Source organism: Vicugna pacos, unplaced genomic scaffold (genome assembly GCF_048564905.1).
Source record: "Vicugna pacos unplaced genomic scaffold, VicPac4 scaffold_113, whole genome shotgun sequence".
Taxonomy (NCBI): Eukaryota; Metazoa; Chordata; class Mammalia; order Artiodactyla; family Camelidae; genus Vicugna; species Vicugna pacos.
The window spans coordinates 881699-903664 of record NW_027328793.1 but is presented as its reverse complement, the minus strand read 5'-3'; the positions used below and the strand labels follow the sequence as shown (position 1 = coordinate 903664).

Sequence of the window (21966 nt, the reverse complement as noted above, 5' to 3'; positions counted from 1 at the left end):
AGTTCCTTAGTTATAGTAGGTACATTTCAAGTGTTCAATAACCACAGGTGGCTGGTGGCTACCATATTGGACAGTACAGATACAGAACAGTTCTGTGATCTAGAAAATTTTGTTGGTCAGCATTCCTCTAGAAGCAAGTGGATTTAATTTGGTGTTCTGAAATATCCACATTGTGGGCATTTTCTCCCTAGATTGTTTGTTTGCTGAACAATATCCAGCAAGGGTTCACCATGCTGGGACAGTAGTCATATGTACTTGCCAAGAAGCCAGGTTTAATACTTGAAAAATGTGCAAAAGGAAACAGAAGACTGGTCTCTGCACATGTGGAGTGATGGGTAGACCAGACGGTGCAAGGGGAGGCTATTCAGTCATGATGGGGACACTTCCTAGAGCTCTCACCTATTTAAGGTCTGAAGTGGGAAAATAAGTGGTGTCCAGAGAAAACCAAACTGAGTCCACATTTCAGGAGAATGGAAAAAAACATCTTGGGTCCCAAATAGGGATATTTTAGATAATTACTCAGTGAAGTTGCATGCTAACTCAGTAAGAATCCATAAATTGGCAAAGAATATGAAATACAGAAACATACAAAACAGAAACAGATTCACAGACATAGTAAACAATTTTATGATTAATGGGGGAAAGAGGGTGGGAAGGGATAAATTTGGGAGTTTGAGATTTGCAAAGGTTAACCACCATATATGAAAATAGAGTAAAAAACAAGTTTCTGCTGTACAGCACAGGGAACTGTATTCAATACCTTGTAATAACCTTTAATGAAAGACATATGAAAATGAATATATGTGTATATATATACATGACTGGGACATGATGATGTACACCAGAAATCAATACATTGTAACTGACTGTACTTCAATTAAAAAAAAAATTTTAATACAGAAACAAAAACAATTTGTGCAAAGCTATTCTTCTGTTATTTACAACAGATCAAATTCTGATACAATCTAAATATTCCATGAAGTGAGAGATGTGTTAATTACATTATGGTAGAAATGCTTTTGTAATCACATAAAAACAATCAAAAACTATATTTATCAGAAGTTTATAAAGTAGAAAAAAATTGTGCTATCATGTTGTTCTTTCCAAGTATGCTAAATTTTGTAAGTAAATAATTTATCCAGATAAGGAGAAAGACAAAATGGTGATTCCTCATTTTTTATATTGTTGTAGAACATTTCTTAATAAGCTCATGGGATCCTCATCTGAATGTCTCAGGGAGAGTAACTTTGCCATCAACAAGTTAGGAAGGTCTAGTAAGCTGATGGTTTTCTTAGTCACTGGAACTCCTGAATTTTTTTCTCTACATTTTACATTTCTGTACTCTCAAATATCTGTGGTGTTACTTTTATAATCGGAATTTTTACAGTGAAGTAGATTTTATGAGGGAGAAGGCTTTAGGTAAAACACTCACAATTTGTCCAGATGTAATAAAGATTCTTTCTTAAAATGGTTATCATTTTCTCATTTCAACAGTAAGTAATTTATTTGCAGCCAACATAGTAAAGAAATTATTTGGGCAGATGCTAGAATCATTGGGTAAAAGATGGTTGGTAAATAAGAACTATGCAGTCTCAGGGTGTCATCTTCCAAATTAATCACTGGACAGAGGGAAAAGTATGTTCACAGTGGATGAATCTGGTGGACACCATCTTAATCAGATGACAAAATTAATGCACCAATAATGAGGGAGACTGGCAGTGTCCCACCTGGTGACTGAGAACGGTCCAGCATTGATTAATCTCCTTTCACAAATGCTAACCTGAATCTAGCCATGAGGAAACAATCAGGTAAATTCTAATTGAGGGATGCTGGTGTACTGGTCTAGATCATCAATGTCATGTGAACAAACAAATAACTGGGCAATGGTTGTGACCAAGACAATGAAATGCACCACATAATCCTTGACTGGGTCCCGGGACAACAATAAAAATAGTTGTAAAGGGCATTATTGAGGCAAGTGTGGAAATCTGAATGTGGGCTGTATATTAGAAAAACATTTTGCATTGATACAAAAATTTTTCAAATGTGATGACTGTATTTTGCTTGTATAGGAGAATGCCTTTGTTCCAATTAGTCCTCAAATGACTCAGCAAGATATGTACATATATTACCCATGTATTTGTACAGAGAGACGAAAAGCGGGGTCAGTGGTAACAATTGGTGTCCATTACACTTGTCTTGAAACTACAAATTTTTTTGCAGGTTTCAAATTTTTCAAAATAAAAAGTTGAGGTAAAATGTAGAACAGGTTCATCACATACTATTTCAACAATTCAGAGAACAAGGTTAAAGAAAATAAATGCACTTCTGGCTGTTTATCCTTCTAGGAAAAATAGATACGGGTATCTTCTACCCATTTGGACCCCTTGTGGAGTACAGAGTTTTGTAATCTGGTTTTTTTCACTTAATATCATACCATGAATGTTTTCCTTGTTAGAAATAGTCTTCTAAATTATTTTTCATGGCTTAATAATATTTTATCGTGTTGGTACACCATCATTTATACGAACAATCCCTTTTCATTGAACACGTAGGCTTTGCAGTGATTAAAAATCATCACCTTGACCATCTTTGGAGTTAAAACCTTGTTTGATCCATGATATGTTTCTGGATAAATTTTTAGAGCTGGGAAGACTGGGTCAAAGGACGTGCACATGTTAAGTCATGGCAGGCACAGTTGGCGACCATGCAACAAACCCTCCCCTTTCTTCCTTGCTGACAAAAATCTCAGTTTTGTTTGGTGCAACAACATGCCCCACTCTAAGGGCTGACTTACAACAGGTCTAAGTCAATCATGACAATCTCATCTCTTCTGTCAGAGACGTGCTTTCTCTGGTGCTCTTAAAATGGGGTGAGGGTGGGTGGGGAGCCCAGGACCCAGCCAATGAGCCAAATGAGCTATAAACAGAGTATTGCTGGGAGTGCCCTGATGAAGGCAAGCCCCTCTCCTGCTGCCATTTCATGTAACAGTGGAGATGAAATCCTTAATGCCCAGCCCAAGAACCACACTGCAGATGGCACCCTGGAAAGAAGGAGCTGAGCCCCTGATGACATCACTGGGTTTTGATGACATCACTGGGTTTTGATACACCGCTGAGCTCATGTACCAAACCTGCCCCCACCTGGATTATCAAACACATTTATCAGCTAAAGCCTGCCAGTCAGGCTTTCTGTCACTTGCATATTAAAAAACACAAACAAAAAACAGCCGTTCTAACTGACATATGTTGACTGATTGCCTTCCACAAAGGTTGTATTGCTTTTCATTCTCCCGGAAGTGTGAAGCCGTCACTGGTTTCCCATCCCTTCCCCAAATTCTAGGCATAGAATAAAGTTCCTCTGTGGTTTGAAAGACGGCTTCATCAGGGCCCCTTCTCCAACCAGGTTACAGTCAATCTGCTCTTTGGTAAAACCGAGGAAAGACTGACCCCTAGGGGGCTCTCATCTCAAAGCACCTAACAGGCTAGGCCGTCAGCATGCACCAGCTGCAGGCTTGTGTAACTGGCAGGAGTGACTTCCATCATCCAAATCTACGCAAAGAACCCTTAGTTAGGAGCCTTCTTTGAGCTCAGCATGGGAGTAGCGAGCACAGGAAAGGAAAATGCAGCATGACGTGGCGCTGTTTCAGGTACCTTTTTGCCTGTACGCACAATTCAGGCATCCGGTGTTCAAGGTTAACCCTTTAGCTAAAGTCAGCGATGGACACCTCGGACACCTCGGAAAGCTGTGAGCAGGAGGGTCCCCCCGGTGCCGAGACGGATGCAGCAGCAGACAGTTTGTCTAGAGACCTCAGTTCCTTTCCAGCAGTGAAACCATGAGCAAATCACAGCTGATACAGATCAAGACCTTTCTTGCCATGATAACCACTGACTCCTGGAAACTTTGAAATGGTTTCTCTACTAGTCCCACCCTGCGGATGAGGAAACTGGGGCCGGGATGGGTTCAGGGTGGCTGCCCTGCTGTTCCCTTAGCTCAATCCCATAGCTGATTGAGGCAATTCACATGGCTCTCTGATCTCAACTCACCAAAGAAAATCCTCACAGTTGGTCCAAAACAACTGTAATCGACAACAGGATGAGAAATTCTTGCAGCAAGTCATGACGATTTTCTCACATAGCTGTGTAATAATGATCTTGTTACAAACTGGACTTTATTCAGAACCTGGGCGTATATAAAATGGTTGCGAACTAGCCAAAATTCATGAAGGAGAATGGATGTCCTAAGGTTTTTGTCAAAGGATGCAAATAGGAGTTCTAAGCAAATGGAAGTTCCTCTAGAGTTGTGAACATTTTGCTATGCACACCCCATTCCTGGAAACTGGGAAGGATGAACTCTGTGGATGGAGGTACCTGGGTTATTTCAGTCATTATTCAGAATCTTGCATTTTAATGTCTTGGGAGTAAAAATCTAAAAATACCTTTCAACAAATTGGTCTCTGTCAAGATAGCAAGTCTTTTTCCTTCTGTGATGACTCTTATCACAATGCTTCTAGTATTTAGAACTAGACAAAGATCTTCTCTTTAAAAATGGATGGTACCCCATACACATCAATTGACAGTTGCCATGACAGAAAGCAAGCCAGCGGGGTGATGACCCTGAGCATTTTTTAAATCGAGGCATCATTATAAAATTGGAGAATTTTAAAACTGAAAGGGCTTAGGCATCATTGAGTCCCATATTTTCAATTCGGAGATGAGGAAACCAAGGACAAAAGAGGTAAAGTAAATTACTAATGCTGTGGGAGGTAAGATCTGTACAAAAAAATAATAATAAACCAGGAGACAAAAATGCTAGGACAAGGATATAAGTAGAGATTAGCATTCAGAGCTCCTGTTCCCATGGACAGTGGAGACCATACATTTTCACTGTGGTTTTCTCTGCTGATCCAACCTGAATGCCCACGACTCCTGCCCCAGCCAGCATCTGCTCCCAGGGCACCAGTATCCCCAAAGGGAGGGAGACCTTCTTACCTAGTGTCCATGCCTCCCTTTTTCCCCCTTGGGGCCTTGGGTGAATCTATGAATTCCAGGATCTCCCTGGGAAAATAAAAGGTTGCTTAGCTCAAATGGGTAGGAAAATTATGATTATTAAAAAAGAAAAGGCACCAAAGTGGACCCTTTCAGTTGTCTGAGCCTGCTCAGTATTCCAAATACCCAGTGCAGTTAAAATTCTAAACACTTTAAGAGCCCAAACGTTGTATAAGATGGACTTCCTTTCAAATCCCCTATTGGTCACAATACTAAGACAGGCTGAACAGATGCCTCATTAATGAATTATTCATTGTCCTCTGCCTTTGTGCCCAAGCAAACAATTCACAGTCCCTGGATTAGAGCAGCAGAAATCCCTGAAGCCCCACTACTCACAAAATCTCCCCTCTCCTCTCCATGCTCACCAGGTCATCCAGGTGGCCCAGGCAAGCCCTTAAATCAAATTTTTAAAAAGTGTCACTTTTTAAACTCATCTATTGCCTAAAGGGAAATGGCAAATGAGATTCAAATTAAAAGAGCAATGTAGTACGTGAACTTTAAAGCATTAGCTGCCAAAGAGATGAGGTTGAGACACAGAAAAGAACATACTTTTATTGGAAATCTGGGATACACTTGGCCCTATATGTGCATTGCCTCACAATTCAAGAATTAACCTGCTACATATGAGGAAACTGAGGCTCAGAGAAGTCAGACCCTGTCCCCCTACCACCAATACCCTGGATCTTTTCACAACTTCCTGATGCTCCTACACAGAAATACACGTAAGGAAAAGAAGGCTTTCTCCATCAGTACTAGCAGCGCAAGATCTTATGAAAAAGAGAAGAAAAGAGAGAGAAATGCTTCTGGAGCTCCTGACTGCTACAGGCAGGGAACCAGAGAGGTGGAGGAACTTGCCATTAGACTATGACATGAAAAGCAAATGGTTGCTTCTCTTAAAACCTGCTGTTAGATACACATGACTGTATCTAAAATAGATAAACACAAGGTCCTACTGTATAGCACAGGAAACTACATTCAATACCCTGTAATAACATATAACGGAAAAGAATATAAAAAGAAAAAAATATATGTGTATGCATATGTACAAATGAATCACTTTGCTGTACTCTTAAAGCTAACATTGTAAGTCAACTACAATTCAATAAAAAAAATGTTTGTTAAACCTTGCTGTTAGTGGTACCACCTCTGTGCCATAGTTCCTACAGAATCACAGAATTGGGGAGAGCCCCCCCATGCAGGAGCCTTCCTCGGATGATGTTATGTACCTGGTTCTGGAGGGTACACACCACGCCCTGAGAATAGTAAAGTGGGGCCCCCTCTGAAATCTGACTCTCAGACACACAGGAAATGGGATGTTCTCTGGTTTCCACACGAAGTCACCTCATAATGTCACTGGAGACCTTTCTTCACGTCTTCCCCGGTCTGATACAATGGTAAGAAGGAATTAGTTAATTCTAAATTTTAATCCTGCTGTTTAATTGACAACCAAGGCAAATTTCTTTGACTTCTCAGTTCAAAACAATTTTCTCATCGGTGAAATAGACATACTTATCTTATAGGGCTGTTACAGGGACTCAATGGAATAGTAAATTAAAATGCTGAGTACAGGGCCTGACATATGGTGCCTATTATGTTTTGTCCAACATGTAGTCCTTCCTTTTTCTGACCCAGACACTGGCTTCCAGAGTAATCTTCCAAATCTGTAGCTTTGAACACATGTCTTACTTGCTTAGAAACTTTCAACAGCACCTGGTGACTCAGCAGAAAAGAACAAAACCCTTAAAACATGGCATTAAACCGGTTCCAACTTGCCCTTCCAGACTGTCCTCCCACTCTTTATACTTTTGATCTCACCCTCCACTTCTGTTGAAGTGGAATCTTTGTTTGTCCAAAACCACTCTGAGTTCTTTTAATCTAAGCCTTTTCTTTTTCTTAACCTGGAATACTGTGTGTGTGTGTGTGTGTCTCTCACAGAAGTCTCAGTGGAGAATGTCTTGATTTCCTGTGTTCCCTGGGAATGCCTGAGTCTTCTCCACCCTGAGCACATTCTCAAATGCCAAAGGGCCTCAGTAGGGAAGGCTGGTCTCACATCCCCTTCCTCCTCCCTCACCATCTTTTAAATTTCATTCCATCATTACTCCCTCACTGAAGCCTTCCTGACTGCGCAGGCTGGATCAGATCCCAGTGCCATTTCCTTGCCTTTCATGTACTTATCTCAGCAGTAATCTTACACCTATTTCCATGATTATTTCATTAATATCCGTTTCACCCCATAGAGGCAAATCCTGAGAAACAGAACTTATGCCTATTTTGGTCCCCATTCTACAGTCTTCCCTAAATTACAATACATGCTCAGTGAATTTTGTTGACTGATTGGATGGAGAAAGGCCACTCTACCTGAGATTCCTCTCCAAGTCACTGGGCTCCCATTGATTCTTTATTTGTACCATTCTTACAGCCTTTTTCTTATCCTATCTTGTATTAGAGTTATTCCTGTACAAATCTTATCTCCTGCACCAGCAAACCAGCTCTTTATTGGTCAACCTTGACTCATTTACTTCTGAACCCTTCTCTGTGTCCGCCAAAATGCCCTACAGCTAGGAAGCACTTGACAGGCGTTTACTGAGTTCAACTAATTTTGGTGGAAACTGAAGGCTCTCCAGTCTTGAAGGGAATGTAGTGTGCTCCACCTTCTCCAAAATCTGACCCACAAACTGCAGGTTGGAAATTAAACCTCAATAAAGAGTCATGTCTTGCGACTCTCTGTTTCATGTATCAGGAAATCAATCCACGCCTAAGGGTAAAAACATTGCTCTAATTCCATAGGGGTAATAGAAACATACGTAAATAAATTTAACCCTCTTTATCTAATCCAGTGAATCAACAGAAGCTGATTACAGTGCTGTGTCAAGTTGGATCCTTCAGGCTGGAATCCATCATCAGTTAGTAATGTCTACATGGGCATGGGAAGGGAAATTGATAAGTAATGTCTGCCTGGGCACAGGAAGGGGGAGTTGCAGTACATACACCAGGAACCTGCCCTCCCTCACATGGAGAGAGTGACCAGCACAGTGCACAGTCGCAGTCAAGCAGATAGTCCAAACAATGGACACTGGGAGATGCAGAGAAGGGGGAGGTCACTACAGACTGACATGGTCAAGGAGGGCATCATTAGGATGAAAGAGAGGAGGTGGAAACTGAAGGAAAGGTGAGGTTCAAGTAAACACTGAAGATGGATGCAGGGGAAAGGCGTTCCTGGATGAAGTACTGAGTGAGGGTGAGACACAGAGCTTGGCATGCAGAAGGAATCTCCAGGGGACAGTGAGGAGCCCAGTTTGACTGGGAAGGACACTTTTGGACTGAGATTAGTGAAGAATGTGGTTGAAAGGCCTTGCGTGTCAGACTACATCACTGGTGACAGGAAGCCATGAAAAGCTTGAGCAAAAGGGAATGATGCCCATGATAAAGCACAAAAAGTTAAGTAAGCTGGTTCCCATGACCCATTTCACTATCAGCAGAGTCAAGCCTTAAGTAGAAGTTCCAAAGACTAATCTAATATTTATCACCCTTTCACTCCCAACCCAGTACTAGTGCTACCAGACGACGCTTTCCCAGAGCTTAGAAATAAGCTATCCAGGTCAGTTTCTGCAGCAGGAATCTGAGAGATGTGGGAGAAGAATCTTCTCACACTTTACCCGATTTCCCATTTCCTTTTCCTCCAGATGACCCTGGGACTCCACGATCACCCTAGAAAAAAACAAAGAAATACAAAAAGAATCTGTATTACATAAGTCACACACACCAGGAAATTTTTTCACATAGTTTCACATTCTAGCCAAGAGTAGAAAGTTCTAAATCTGACTATGTGGCAGACTATATGCCCTGAACAATCTTCCCTTCAAAAAACAATTTAAAATCCAAATAACAAATTAAATTACATCTTACATGCATCCATGAGCTGATAAAGAAAAAGAGAGATGCTTAGAGTTTAGACAAAGAGAAAGCAGGAATCTAGAAGAGTCACAGCTATTGGCTGCCGGAGGACTCCTGATCACTCTGGACATGTGTGGTGTGAAAACCCACAAGGTGATCACTCATTTTAAAGTGGTCCCAGGAGGCAGTGCCACCAAGTATGTGGCAGAAGCAAACAACCTCCACTCAGTGGCTTCTCACAGATAAAGTTCCATCAAAAATGAGTGTCAATCAAAAGTTACAACACATAGGAGGTAGACACCATGAGGGAGAAGCCAGCAGATCCAACAGACAACAAATTAGACTTATAATGACTATAGATTTTGGAATTATCACAATGTAAAATAAATATCTTTAATCATTTAAATAACTCAAAAAATGAGCTAAGGAAAAAAAAGCATCTATATTTTAAAAAAGGGTGGGGGGCAAGCAGATTTGAGAAAGAATCAAACATAACTTCTTGAAGTGAAATTAGAATAAATGAAATCAAAACTCCAATTAGCAGGTTAATGGCACATTAAACATTTAACATAAGGATTGGTGAACTAGAAACTGAAGAAGTTATTCCGAATGCAGCACAGAAAGATAAAGAAATAGAAAATATGAAAGAAAGGCTAAGAGACATTGAGGATAAAGTGAGAAGGTCTCCAAATTTCTAATTAGACTTCCAGAAGGAGATACGAGAGAAAGTGGGAAAGATTAAAATTTCAAAATGATCATCTGCTAAGGATTTTCCAAAACCTGGAGACACAAATGCTCCGATTCAAAAGCTTACTAAGTCCCAAATAGGATACGTGAGAAGAAATTCATGCCTAGAACACCATATTGAAACTGCAGAAAACGAGAAACAAAGGAAAGCTGTAAAGCAGCCTGAGATTTTTTTCAAAGATTGCTAACAAAGGGACAACAGTTCCTTGATGGATAACTTCTTAAAAGCAAAGATGAAAGTCAGCCAGGAGAGGATGAAATTAATTTCCAAAGTGCTGAGAGAAAATAATTGTATACCCAAGAGTGATCTTTCAAGAAAAATGGTGAAATCATGAAATTGTCAGAGTAAAAAAAAACAAGGAGCATTTACAACCTTCATCAAAGAAAAATATCTACAAGTTGTATTTTAGGCAAAAGAAGCATATGATCTTTTCACGTTCCTTTGAAGGCATCAGTGACTAATAAATGCGATGGTAAAGCTAAGTAAGTACTGATTAAATAAAGCAATCATTATAACAATGTCCAGTTACTAGAATTAACAAAAGTAAAAGGTGAAAATAAAACTCCGACAGCAACATGTGATATGAGAGCTAAGTTTATAGGTTCCTTGTCTTTTGAACACAAGAACAAACACATAAATTAACTTTAGACATTGGTGAGCACGCATGTTTATTTAAATTTCCAGACTAGTTGTGAGAAACATGGAGAGTATTAATTGCAAACTCATGAGGGTGGGGAGAGCTGGGGAAATAGAATGAGAAACTGTCTGTACCTGTTCTCCATCCAAGCCGTCAAGACCCTCCTCACCAGGGCTGCCCTGTGGAGCAAAGGAAGATGAGGACATTAGGGACCAGAGGACCAGGTATCCCTGGTTACTGCTTGCATGTTAATTTCCTTGCTAATATTATTCTCAGAAGGTAGAAGAATCTAGGTCTTCCAAACAACACTTATATTCGGCATTCAAGTATTAAAAAAAATGTTAAAAAAAATAAAAAAATAAATAAAAATAAAGCTTGCTGTAAAAAGCAGTGATTATTTTCTTCCTGAAATGGATATTAGCAATATATACTGTTTTTCCTGACAGTTTCAGATGCTAAAGAAAAATAGAAGAAAAAAAGAAATTCATATTTTGAATGGATAGAAAGGCTTCCTTTTAAAGTTTTACACTGGGACAAGCATGGTAACTCTCACCGGACCGAATGAAACATTTCTCACTGGTTGTCTACGATGGTCCTTGTGTCACTGACCTTTTTTTTTTTTTTAATGTAAAAAGACTGGCAAAGAGAGGAGGGTATAGCTCAGTGGTAGAGGGCATGCCCAAGCATGCACGAGGTCCTGGGTTCAATCCCAGTACCTTCATTAGAAAAATAAATGAATAAATAAACACCCCTATCTATCCTCCCCCAACAAAATAAATAAGTAAATAAAAAGACTGGTAAACATGCCTGAATTCATCTGCATAATGGAAACTCCAAAGATCACAGATTAAGCAGGAATTAAATGAGTGTGTTTGGACGTGTGTGCATTTGGAAAGACTTATGACTTAAAAAAAGAAAAAAAGACTTCTTTAGAGAAGAGCTGAAAAGCTGGGGCTGACTACGATAAGAGTAAGAACTGGCCGCGGCATTGTGCTACCCCATCAAGCTTTCCATCGCTTTCAAATCACAGGCTCGTTGTTTTACCAACCAACTCAAAAGGACAGAGAATCTATTTATTATAAAGCATCTTCTGAAGAAAAAACAAAAAGATTCAGAGTGTTGCAAGCAGAATAAAATGCATTTTACACACGTGGGGTGGTCGATGTACTCCTACTGGCCACATGAGGAAATCAAGTTTCAGGCATTTTTGTTTTAGCCAAAGGACAGCTGATTTTAGTGAATGAAAATACACATAGGAAACTCTAGGACTAAATCCCGTGCTACATTTGGCACAGGACATAGTGGTCCCAGGAGACCTGATAAATGAGATCCATCAGCCCTTGTCTGATCCATTCATCACTTGGTATTCATTCCCTAGGATAATGCGGGGAACATAGCAGGTACCTAATACATGTTTGTTGAATGAATGAATGAATGAATGGGCAAATGGGTACTTGGCTTCTGAATCTGGATGTAAAGTCACTCCCTGCTGCACCAGCACCTTACCAGCCCTGTCCTGCATCCCTCTCCCACGTGATACCTCACGTGACCAAACCCTCCTGAACACACCTTGAATTCAGGACCAACTCTTTCAGATAAACATGATAATCTTGTGGCTCCATCATTGTAGTCAGCAAGGCTTGAAATTTATCTTATAGATCCAGATTCAAACCTGAAATACTTACCTTACAGACAGCCATTCATTAGCATGACAGTTTGGCTGTTAACACCACCTGACACATCTATCCCCAAGTATTAAGCCCCTTTGCTGATTACTCAAGCAAAGGAAAAAATCAGTGAACTTGATGTTGTGTTTCCCAAAGAAGCCACCCCCAGTTTGAGAATAAGGAAGACCACTCACCTTTTCTCCAGAAAATCCTCTTGCTCCCTAAAATTCAAAACAAATAAAAACAACTGAGCTTGAATGACACTTTTAAGCCACTGTTTCATTTAGGAAACCATATGTTCCCTAATTTCAAGAAACTGCAATTTTGATACACACATTACTATATATAAAATAGATAAACAACAAGAAACTACTGTCTAGCACAGGGAACTATAGTCAATTTCTTGTAATAACACACAGTGGAAAAGAATCTGAAATATATATATGTATGTATGACTGAATCACTTTGCTGTACAGCTGAAATTAACACTGTAAATCAACTACACTTCAATTGAGAATAAAATTTTAAAAAAAGATACTGCAAGTTTTGGATCAAAATGGAGATTTCTTCTCTAGTGACCATATGGACATCACTGATTACTACCACTCCCCTGCACCATGATGTGGAGAAAAGTGCACCTTGTAACTCCTCCCACAGTAGGGGGAGAGCCAGAAACAGCAGTAACCTGTAGTTTATGACAACAATCATACTCTTCCAAACAAAAATGGGAATACAGAGTCACAAGCATGCAAAGGCTTCCGGGAACAATAAGACAAAGTAATTGAAAGACAAACTTGGTAGAAGATACAGAATATGGTCACTGTGATCAGAAGAACTCCAGAGGACTCTGAAGCTGGCTGTAAAAATAATTCTCTGGCCTTATTAAAGGACATTCTCTAATCCTAGAAGGTTAAGAGACATTTAAATCAACCACTAAAAAAGGGTTTCCCACTCATGATCCCTAAATTTGGCTTTTAATTTATTTGTTTGTTTGTTTGCTTGTTTGTTTGTTTTAATGGAAGCACTGGGGATTGAACCCAGGACCTTGTGCTTGTTAAGCACAAAGTCTACCACTGAGCCTTTAAAATCTCATTGTTCTCAAGCCCAGCTTCCAACTGCCACCTCTGTGGGTCTCCTCCTGAGGGCTTTTCCTGGTATCGGAAGTCTGTCCACACACGAGACCGGCCAGAAGTGCTGGGGTACCAGTGTCCCCTGGGAGCAGCCCTCAACTAATGCCCAATGGGATCTGGTGCACACATACCCCCGCTCCCTCCCCCTGGGGGTGAGTTGTGCTCACTGCCCCCACTGCTTCTCAGCAGGATTAAGCTCTATCCACCCACAGTGTAATCAAATAATAATGCACTCTTTTTAGGCCACCTTCCCTTCTAACTTCTCTACTCCCCTACTTGGGTTTACTGTGACCCCCAGCCCCACCCCCCAAATAAACACTAGATTTTGCACTGGATGCCTTTCCTTGGGCTCCACTGCTCCACTCCCTCAGTCTGAGAAAGAGCTGAAACACCAGAACTATGCTGAAGAATTAAGATTTTCCTCAAACTCCAGAGACAGGGAAAGATCTCCACAGCTTGAGGCCACACTCACCTTGGGTCCTCTCCTGCCCCAGCATCCATCCTCACCTCGGAGTCCAGGAAGACTTTGGGGACCTCTTTCTCCCTGTGGAGTAAAGATACACATGGAGACAGTCAAGCAACAACCTCTGTCCCCATCCAACCAATTCCAGCCAGCAATGAGCAACTGTCAGAACGGGTAAAATAACAACATGGTCCTTGCAATCACTTTTACATCCTCAAAGACGTGGTTGGATGACCTGCAAGGCAATCAGAATGTTCACCCATCAACTGCCCACACTGATGACTCCAAATCACACGAATCTGAACTCTCTCTATGTTCAATCAATTCAGTCAAGGCATATGAGCAAAAACTTAAGCATTCAAATCAAACAGAAGTTGTCTCTGAACATTTCCTTCAGGCAGCTAAAACTGGATGAAGGTTTCCTCATGGCTCCACAAAGAATAAACCACTATTTAACTCTTTCTTTTCTAGATGAAATCCAGCCTCTGTCTAAGGTGTAGATCATAGGTCATACGTCCTCTCCTGAGAAGCTTTTACTGTTATATTGCTTGTTATTATGTTTTTGTGTTATATTCCTGGTATATTGTGAGCTTCCTGGAGACAAGGACAATGTCTCATTTATTTATCTCTGGATTTCCAGCCCTAAGTACAGCGTCTGGCACACAGTAACATCCAATCAGGATTTGAAGAATGATTCCCTGAATTATGTTAACGAACGTAACCTTTTGATCTAGGTATTGAATAAGGAATGGAATGGGAGATGTCAGGCCTTTTACTAAGTTGATCAAATATAAATTAGAAAGCACTATACATCCCAAGACCTTTCATCAAAAAGAGGGTCTACAAAATGTAATATCTAACTTTCTCTTAACAAGGCTGGATGACTTCCCTGTGTGAGCTGCCCAGGACAGCAAAAGGGATCACGGTAAAGTGAGAGGTCCTCCGGATCTGGAATGAAAGGACCTGGGTTTGAGTCCCAGCTCTGCCTCCAGCAAGTTTTGTGAGCACATGACTCTGTGAATTACAATTTCTTCCACTGGCAAAAAAAAAAAATATGGATCTGGATAACATGGATTCTAACCACTCATAGGATTGTTGTATTGAACGCATGAGCTATTGTATTGAAAGGATGTCACAAACCACATGGATTGGACAAATGAGGTGCTTTATGCCTAACAGACTGCAAGTGATAGCAGAGCACAACACAAGACATGGGTTTGGACACACCTGCAATGCTGTCTACCTGACCTTAGCAAGTCACTTACTCTCTCTGAGTTTCTATTTCTGAATATACATAATGAAAGTATTAACACATATCAGTAGAGTTGTGATGAAGGTTGTGTCAAAATATACACAAAGTGCCTAATGCAGAGCCTAACACACAGGAGGTGCCAAATAAATGTCTGTTCTCCTCTTTCTTCCTAGCCTATAAGAATTTTTACGTTCAATATATGGTGTTTAAGCTTCATCTGGAAAACGTAACCCTCACAGATCTGCTGGTTTACATTGCACTATCCAGTGTCATCAATCATGAATAAATGGTTGTCATCTTTATTAGAAAATAATTGTTATATATAAAACACACATCCCTAATAAAGCAAGGACACTGAGGAAAAATTCTTAGTTTTATTTTTAACAAAACGTTAAAAATAAACCCATTCAGAATCTTTAAAAAAATGATACAAATGAACTTACTTACAAAACAGAAAGAGACTCAGAGACTCATAAACATAGAAAACAAACTTACGGTTATCAAAGGGGAAAGGGGGGAAGGATAAATTAGGAGTTTGGGATTAGCAGATATAAACTACTATCTATAAAATAAACAAACAATAATGTCCTACTGAATAACCCAGGGAACTTTATTCAATACTTTGTAATAACCTCTAATGAAAAAGAATACCAAAAAGAACATATATATATATATAGGTGTATCACTATGCTGTGCACTAGAAACTAACACAACATTGTAAATCAACTCTACACCAATAAAATGAATAAATAAATAAAGTAAGTAAGTAAGTTAATCTTGGAAATAAAAAATAAAAAAATTTCTAAAAACTCACTCAGGATGGCTATTAGCAAGAAACAAACAAAAACAAATGTTGGCAAGGATGTGAAGAAGTTGGAACCCCAATGCATTTGGGGTGGAAATAGAAAAGAATATAGCTGCTATGGAAAACAGTATTGTAGTTTCTCAAAAAAAAAGTAAAAACAGAATTACCACTTAAGCCAACAATTCCACTTTTGGAATATACACCCCTAAAGAATTGAAAGCTGAGTCTCAAAGAGATCTCTGCATACCCACAAACACAGTAATCATTCACAACAGCCAAAAGGTGGAAGCAACCCAAGTGTCCATTGATGGATGGATGGAGACACAAAAGGGGACATACAGATACCAAGGAATATTATTCAGCCTTGAAAAGGAAGGAGATTCTGGCATGCTACAACATGGATGAAACTTGAGGACATTATGCTGTGTGAAATAAGCCAAAAAGACAAATACGGTGTGATTCTACTTAAAGAGACATGTGGAGTAGTCAAATTCATAGAGACAGAAAGTAGAACAGTGGTGGCTAGGGGCTGGGGGAGAGGGGAACGGGAAGGTAGTGTTAATGGGTACGGAGTTCCAGTTTGCAAGATGGAAGAGTTCTGGAGATGGGTGGGGGGAGGGGCCACACAACGTGAATGTACCTGACGTCACTGAGCGTCACACTTAGAAGCAGTTAGGACCATCAAGTTTACGTTACCTGTGTTTTACTACACTTAAAAATTAAAAAGAAACATGATGAAAAAGGAAAAGACCCACTCCTATGACTTCTATTTATAATTTCTAAAGTTCCAGTTGTTGTATCTACATGATTAGGTATCTGTTTTTTTCAAAATCAGTCCTCAGGGAAAAAAAGAGTATCCTTAATTTGAGTCTTCACAAAGTCTCCCGTATTTCAGAGCCCTCTCTCCATTACTTGGCTTTGAACAGCGTAGGATTGACACCCAGTCAGAGGTAATTTGAGATATTTATGGGATGTTTATGGAAGTCACCTACCAGATCAGTTAAAGAAGAAAGGAGATAAAGAAATCTGACAGAGATTATTTATTATATTTGAGGGTGAGACCTCACAATTTCAAATGTTAGACCATGAAACAGGACTTTTAAAAATCACTTTTACAAACAGCAGAATTTGTAATTACATTCCTGAGTGCCTAAAAATACTCTCACAAGAAAAATGAGGCAACAGGTTTTTGAAGCCAGAAGTAAAATTTGCAGTGAGATTTCATAAATAGACTTAAAAGTGGTTTATCTGAAAAACATTTAGAAGTGAACACAATATACTCTAGAAAACCTGGTGCGATGCTTCCAGAAAGTGGCTCCAGGAATGCCAAAGAAATATAGAAATTACATGGAATGAGCTACAAAGATATGTTGCACAAAACAGGGAATATGGTCAATATTTTATAGTAACTATAAATGGAGCATAACTTTTAAAAATTGTGAATCACTATATTGTACACCTGTAACATATAATATTGTACATCAACTATACTTCAATAAAAAAAGAATAAATATACTTCAATAAATTAAGAAAGAAATTACATGGGAAGAGTTTTGAAAAAAACGGCTTGATAAAATATGAGGAAAAAAAAGAATTTCCAGGGCTGGGCCTCATCCTTCCTCCAGCTGTGGATCCGGCCCCCAGGAGGTGTCTCAGGGGAAATCAGAAACCCAGCAGGGGCCACTGGAGTGCCCAGTGCACATAGGCTTCTTATGTGTCACTTCACCAACCTTCACAACATCCCTACATGGAGGGGCTTACACTGTGCCCATTTTCCAGATAGAGAGACTGAGACCTGGAGAGTAGACTCATCCCCCAAATTGATACAGGTAAGTGGCAGAACCCAGGACAGGCTGAATCAGGACCCTTTCCCAGGATGGACCCTGGGTACCATGGAACCGCAGCTGTAACTAAGTTAAATATTGTAAGTAAATAGTTGTTCAATTCACCTGCATCCCTAATAGATCCTGTTTTCTAATTGGGCAGAACAGCTCCAGGATGTTCTCATAAGAAATGGAAATTGCTTTATGATGGGCAATAGGCTAAATTGTTTTGAGATGGCAATTTGGGCTCCCTGTGTTTCTCATTAGGAATTAAGTTCTACTGCATTTAAAAATCGATGATCGATTGCTCACAGGGGCTGCTTAAAGCTATTGATTAAAATCAGGATAGTGGAGAGAATTACATCAACAAAGCTTTTCGAATGCTGGGCTGGTGCAAGTTATTCTATGAGAAAAGGGAATAAGATGAAGAAAAGCAAATTATTTTGTGGATGAGATAAGAAGAGAAAACATACGCACGTGTAGCCATGCAACTAACACATACAAAGCTCCCAACAAACATGAGCTGGTTGTGTTTGTGTGTGTGTGTGTGTGTGTTTTAAACGTTTTACTTTGAAATAATTTTAGATTTATAAGAGTTGCAGAGACAGGACGCAGGGCTCCCGGACATGAAGGGCGGTGCAGACTGTCACCTGGAGGCCTCTTGTGGGCAGTGACGTCGGAGAACAAGCTTGAAGGAGGTGAGGAAGGAGCCGTCCAGGCAGAGGGACAGCCAGCCCGGCCCACGAGGCGGGAGAAGCCTGTGTCGTCCCAGAACATCCCGGTGGGCTGAGGCCGTCGGAGCCCGAGGGTGGGTGCGGTCCCCCGGTGCGGCCCCGGAGGGGCCTCACCAGGTTTCCTTCTCCTCGAGGTGAAACCAGCATCCCTGAGCAGGGGAGGGGCGAGGGTCACCACCAGACAGATTCCATCTGGGCCCTTCTGACCGCTGTGCGTGGTGGGGGGGCTCCCGCAACCGTCCAGGCGAGAGGGCAGGGCGTGCGCGCGGGGAGCGGGAGGAGTGCCGCGTTCCAGGCGCGTTTCCCCCCCCCCCTCCCCCGGGCTGGGCTCAGTCCACCGCTCTCAGGGCGCTTCTGCCTGGAGGTGCTTCCCCGGGTTCTTGGTTCTCCTTCTGTCGGCTGCAGCCCGCGTTCTCTCCCCGCACTGACCACAGCTTCCATCCTCTATGGGTAGAGAGAGTCTAAACATTAAGGCCCTATAAGGAACTTCTATATAACATGTACACTTTGTGTAATCGTGACATTTCACTGCCAGCCAAAAAGCTGGCTTCCAGGCACCACAACTTCCGTATCCAGGTCTCCAGGAGGAAAGGTCTAGACTGCTCCCCACTGTTTGCTGGTAAGTAATCACACTAGTACACACATCTTCACACATGGATTTTCTTATTTCTTCCCTATCTGCTTTCCCAGCCCACCCTCACGCAGCAGATGCAGGTTTCTGACTTCCACCCGCTGTGAAAGGAGGGCTCAGTCAACACCCACCATCCCATACAGACACAAAGACAAAAGATAAGGGAACACGCTCTTTGCCTTGTGATGAGAACTCAACGTTGACTCTCTTGACAACTTTCCCGTGGATCACACAGCAGTGGTAACGGGAGTCACACGTGGCCCATTATTCCCCTAGCATGCACTTACCTCACACCTGGCAGTTTGTACCTTTTGGCCACCTTCCTCCAGGTCCCCTTCCCCCACCCCGCTGGTAACCAAGTCTCATCTCTTTTTCTATGAGTTTAGTTCGTTCTTTTTCTTTCCTTCTCTCTTTCTTTAGATTCCACATATAAGTGAGCTAAAGCAGTATTTGTCTTTCTCTGCATGACTTGTTCCACTTACCCCAATAGCCACTATACATGCTTTTTTTTTAACATTTTTTTGAGTTATAGTCATTTTACAATGTTGTGTCAAATTCCAGTGTAGAACACAATATTTCAGTTCTACATGAACATACATATATTCACTGTCACTTTTTTTTGTGTGTGAGCTACCACAAGAGCTTGTGTATATTTCCCTGTGCTATACAGTATAGTCTTGTTTATCTATTCTGCATATGCCTGTCAGTACAGATTTTGAACTCCCAGTCTGTCCCTTCCCACCCCTCACCCTCTTGGCAACCACAAGTTTGTATTCTATGTCTATGAGTCTGTTTCTGTTTTGTATTTATGTTCTTTTGAGGGGGGTTCTATATATGAGCGATCTCATATGGTATTTTTCTTTCTCTTTCTGGCTTACTTCACTTAGAATGACATTCTCCAGGGACATCTATGTCGCTACAAATGGTGTTATGTTGTCAGTTTTTATGGCTGAGTAGTGTTCCATTGTATAAATATACCACTTCTTCTTTATCCAGTCATCTGTTGATGGACATTTAGGCTGTCTCCATGTCTTGGCTATTGTAAATAGTGCTGCTATGAACATTGAGGTGCAGGTGTCATCCTGAAGTAGGGTTCCTTCTGGATACATGCCCAGGAGTGGGATTCCTTGGTCATATGGTAAGTCTATTCCTAGTCTTTTGAGGAATCTCCATACTGTTTTCCACAGTGGCTGCACCAAACTGCATTCCCACCAGCAGTGTAGGAGGGTTCCCTTTCCTCCACAGCCCCTCCAGCATTTGTCATTCGTGAACTTTTGAATGATGGCCATTCTGACTGGTGTGAGGTGATACCTAATTGTAGTTTTGATTTGTATTTCTCTGATAATTAGTGATATTGAGCATTTTTTCATGTGCCTATTGATCATTTGTATGTCTTCCTTGGAGAATTGCTTCTTTAAGTCTTTTGCCCATTTTTGGATTGCGTTGTTTGCTTTTTTCTTATTATGTTGTATGAGCTGCTTATATATTCTAGAGATCAAGCCTTTGTTGGTTTCATCATTTGCAAAAATTTTCTCCCATTCATTTTGTTTTACTTATGGTTTCCTTTGCTATGCAGAAGCTTGTAAGTTTCATTAGGTCCCCTTTGTTGATTCTTGCTTTTATTTCTATTGCTTGAGTAAACTGTTCTAGGAGAACATTTTTGAGATGTATGTCAGATAATGTTTTGCCTATATTTTCTTCTAGGAGGTTTACTGTATCTTGTCTTATGTTTAAGTCTTTGATCCATTTTGAGTTGATTTTTGTATATGGTATAAGGGAGTGTTCTAGCTTCATTGCTTTACATGCTGCTGTCCAGTGTTCCCAACACCATTTGCTGAAGAGACTGTCTTTATTCCATTGTATATTCTTGCCTCCTTTGTCAAAGATTAGTTGACCAAAAGTTTGTGGGTTCATTTCTGGGCTTTCTATTCTGTTCCATTGGTCCATATGTCTGTTTTTGTACCAATACCATGCTGTCTTGATGACTGTAGCTCTATAGTATTGTCTGAAGTCTTGGAGAGCTATACATGGCTTTTTAATAGTGGGTTTGCTGGTCAAAAAACAGGCATTGTTTAATTTTTGATAAATTCTTCCAAATTATCCTGCAAAAAAACAGGTGTCTTGCAATCAACAGTGATGAGAGTGGCCACTTCCCTGCCCCAGATATTATCAATCTTTTACATTTTTTCAATCAGGCTAGCATAAATAGAATATGTTCTTATTTTCATTTTCCTGTATTTTTACAAAGTCAAACCTCTTCTTGGGTACTTATTTTCCATTTGCATTTCTTTTTCTGCAAATTACTAGTTTATCCATTGTCCACTTTCTATTGAATTTCTACCTCTTACTAATTTATAGAACATTTCTGTGTGTTCCAGATATATTTGCACTGTTTAACTGGTACATTTCTCTCTCTATGTGATGCTCGTCCTTCTAACTTTATCCATGGTGTCTGTCCTTAAATGCAACTCTTAAATTTGGAGTCAAAACTATCAATTGTTGCCAAGACTTGGAAGCAACTTAAATGTCCATTGACAGAGGGCTGGATAAAGAAGCTATGGTATATTTATACAATGAAATACTACTTAACCATAAAAAAGAATAAAATAATGCCATTTGCTGCAACATGGATGGATCTAGAGATTGTCATTCTAAGTGAAGTAAGACAGAAAAAGAAATAAAAATACCATATGATATCACTTATATGTGGAATCTAAAAAAAAGAAAAAAGAGGACACTATAAACTCATCTACAAAACAGAAAGACTCACAGATACAGTAAATAATCTTATGGTTACCAGGAAAAGGGAGTGGGAAGGGATAAATTTGCGAATTTGAGATTTGTGATTATTAACTAATATATATAAATAGATTGAAAAACAAGTTTCTTCTGTATAGTGCAGGAAACTATTCAATATCTTTATAATAACCTTTAATGAAAGAGAATATGAAAACAAATCTATGTATGTATGCATGACTGGAACATTGTGCTCTACACCAGAAATTGGCACATTTGTCACTGACAGTACTTCAATAAAAACAGTAACAAACTATGTGTTGTTTCCATATGACTTCTGTTACTACTCGAACTTTCATAACTAAACGCTCACGATTGGCTCTTGCATCTGCAGCAAC

At 40.2% G+C, this 21966-nt stretch overlaps 1 protein-coding gene across 8 annotated transcripts in view; it reads right to left on the bottom strand.

Moving 5' to 3' along the window:
* LOC116279352 (uncharacterized) overlaps nt 1-21966 on the bottom strand; it is a 58406-nt gene that overhangs the window by 20375 nt on the left and 16065 nt on the right. For 7 of the 8 annotated variants that reach the window (XM_072957939.1, XM_072957941.1, XM_072957943.1 and 4 more), the window contains 4 exons: nt 13597-13668; nt 12189-12215; nt 10462-10506; nt 8705-8756 (listed from right to left, as the gene is read on the bottom strand). In XM_072957939.1, the coding sequence (XP_072814040.1) occupies nt 8705-8756; nt 10462-10506; nt 12189-12215; nt 13597-13668 (196 nt within the window). Of the gene's footprint in view, nt 1-8704; nt 8757-10461; nt 10507-12188; nt 12216-13596; nt 13669-18117; nt 18646-21966 lie in introns of all 8 variants that reach the window. The other variant, XM_072957946.1, reaches the window with a different exon arrangement.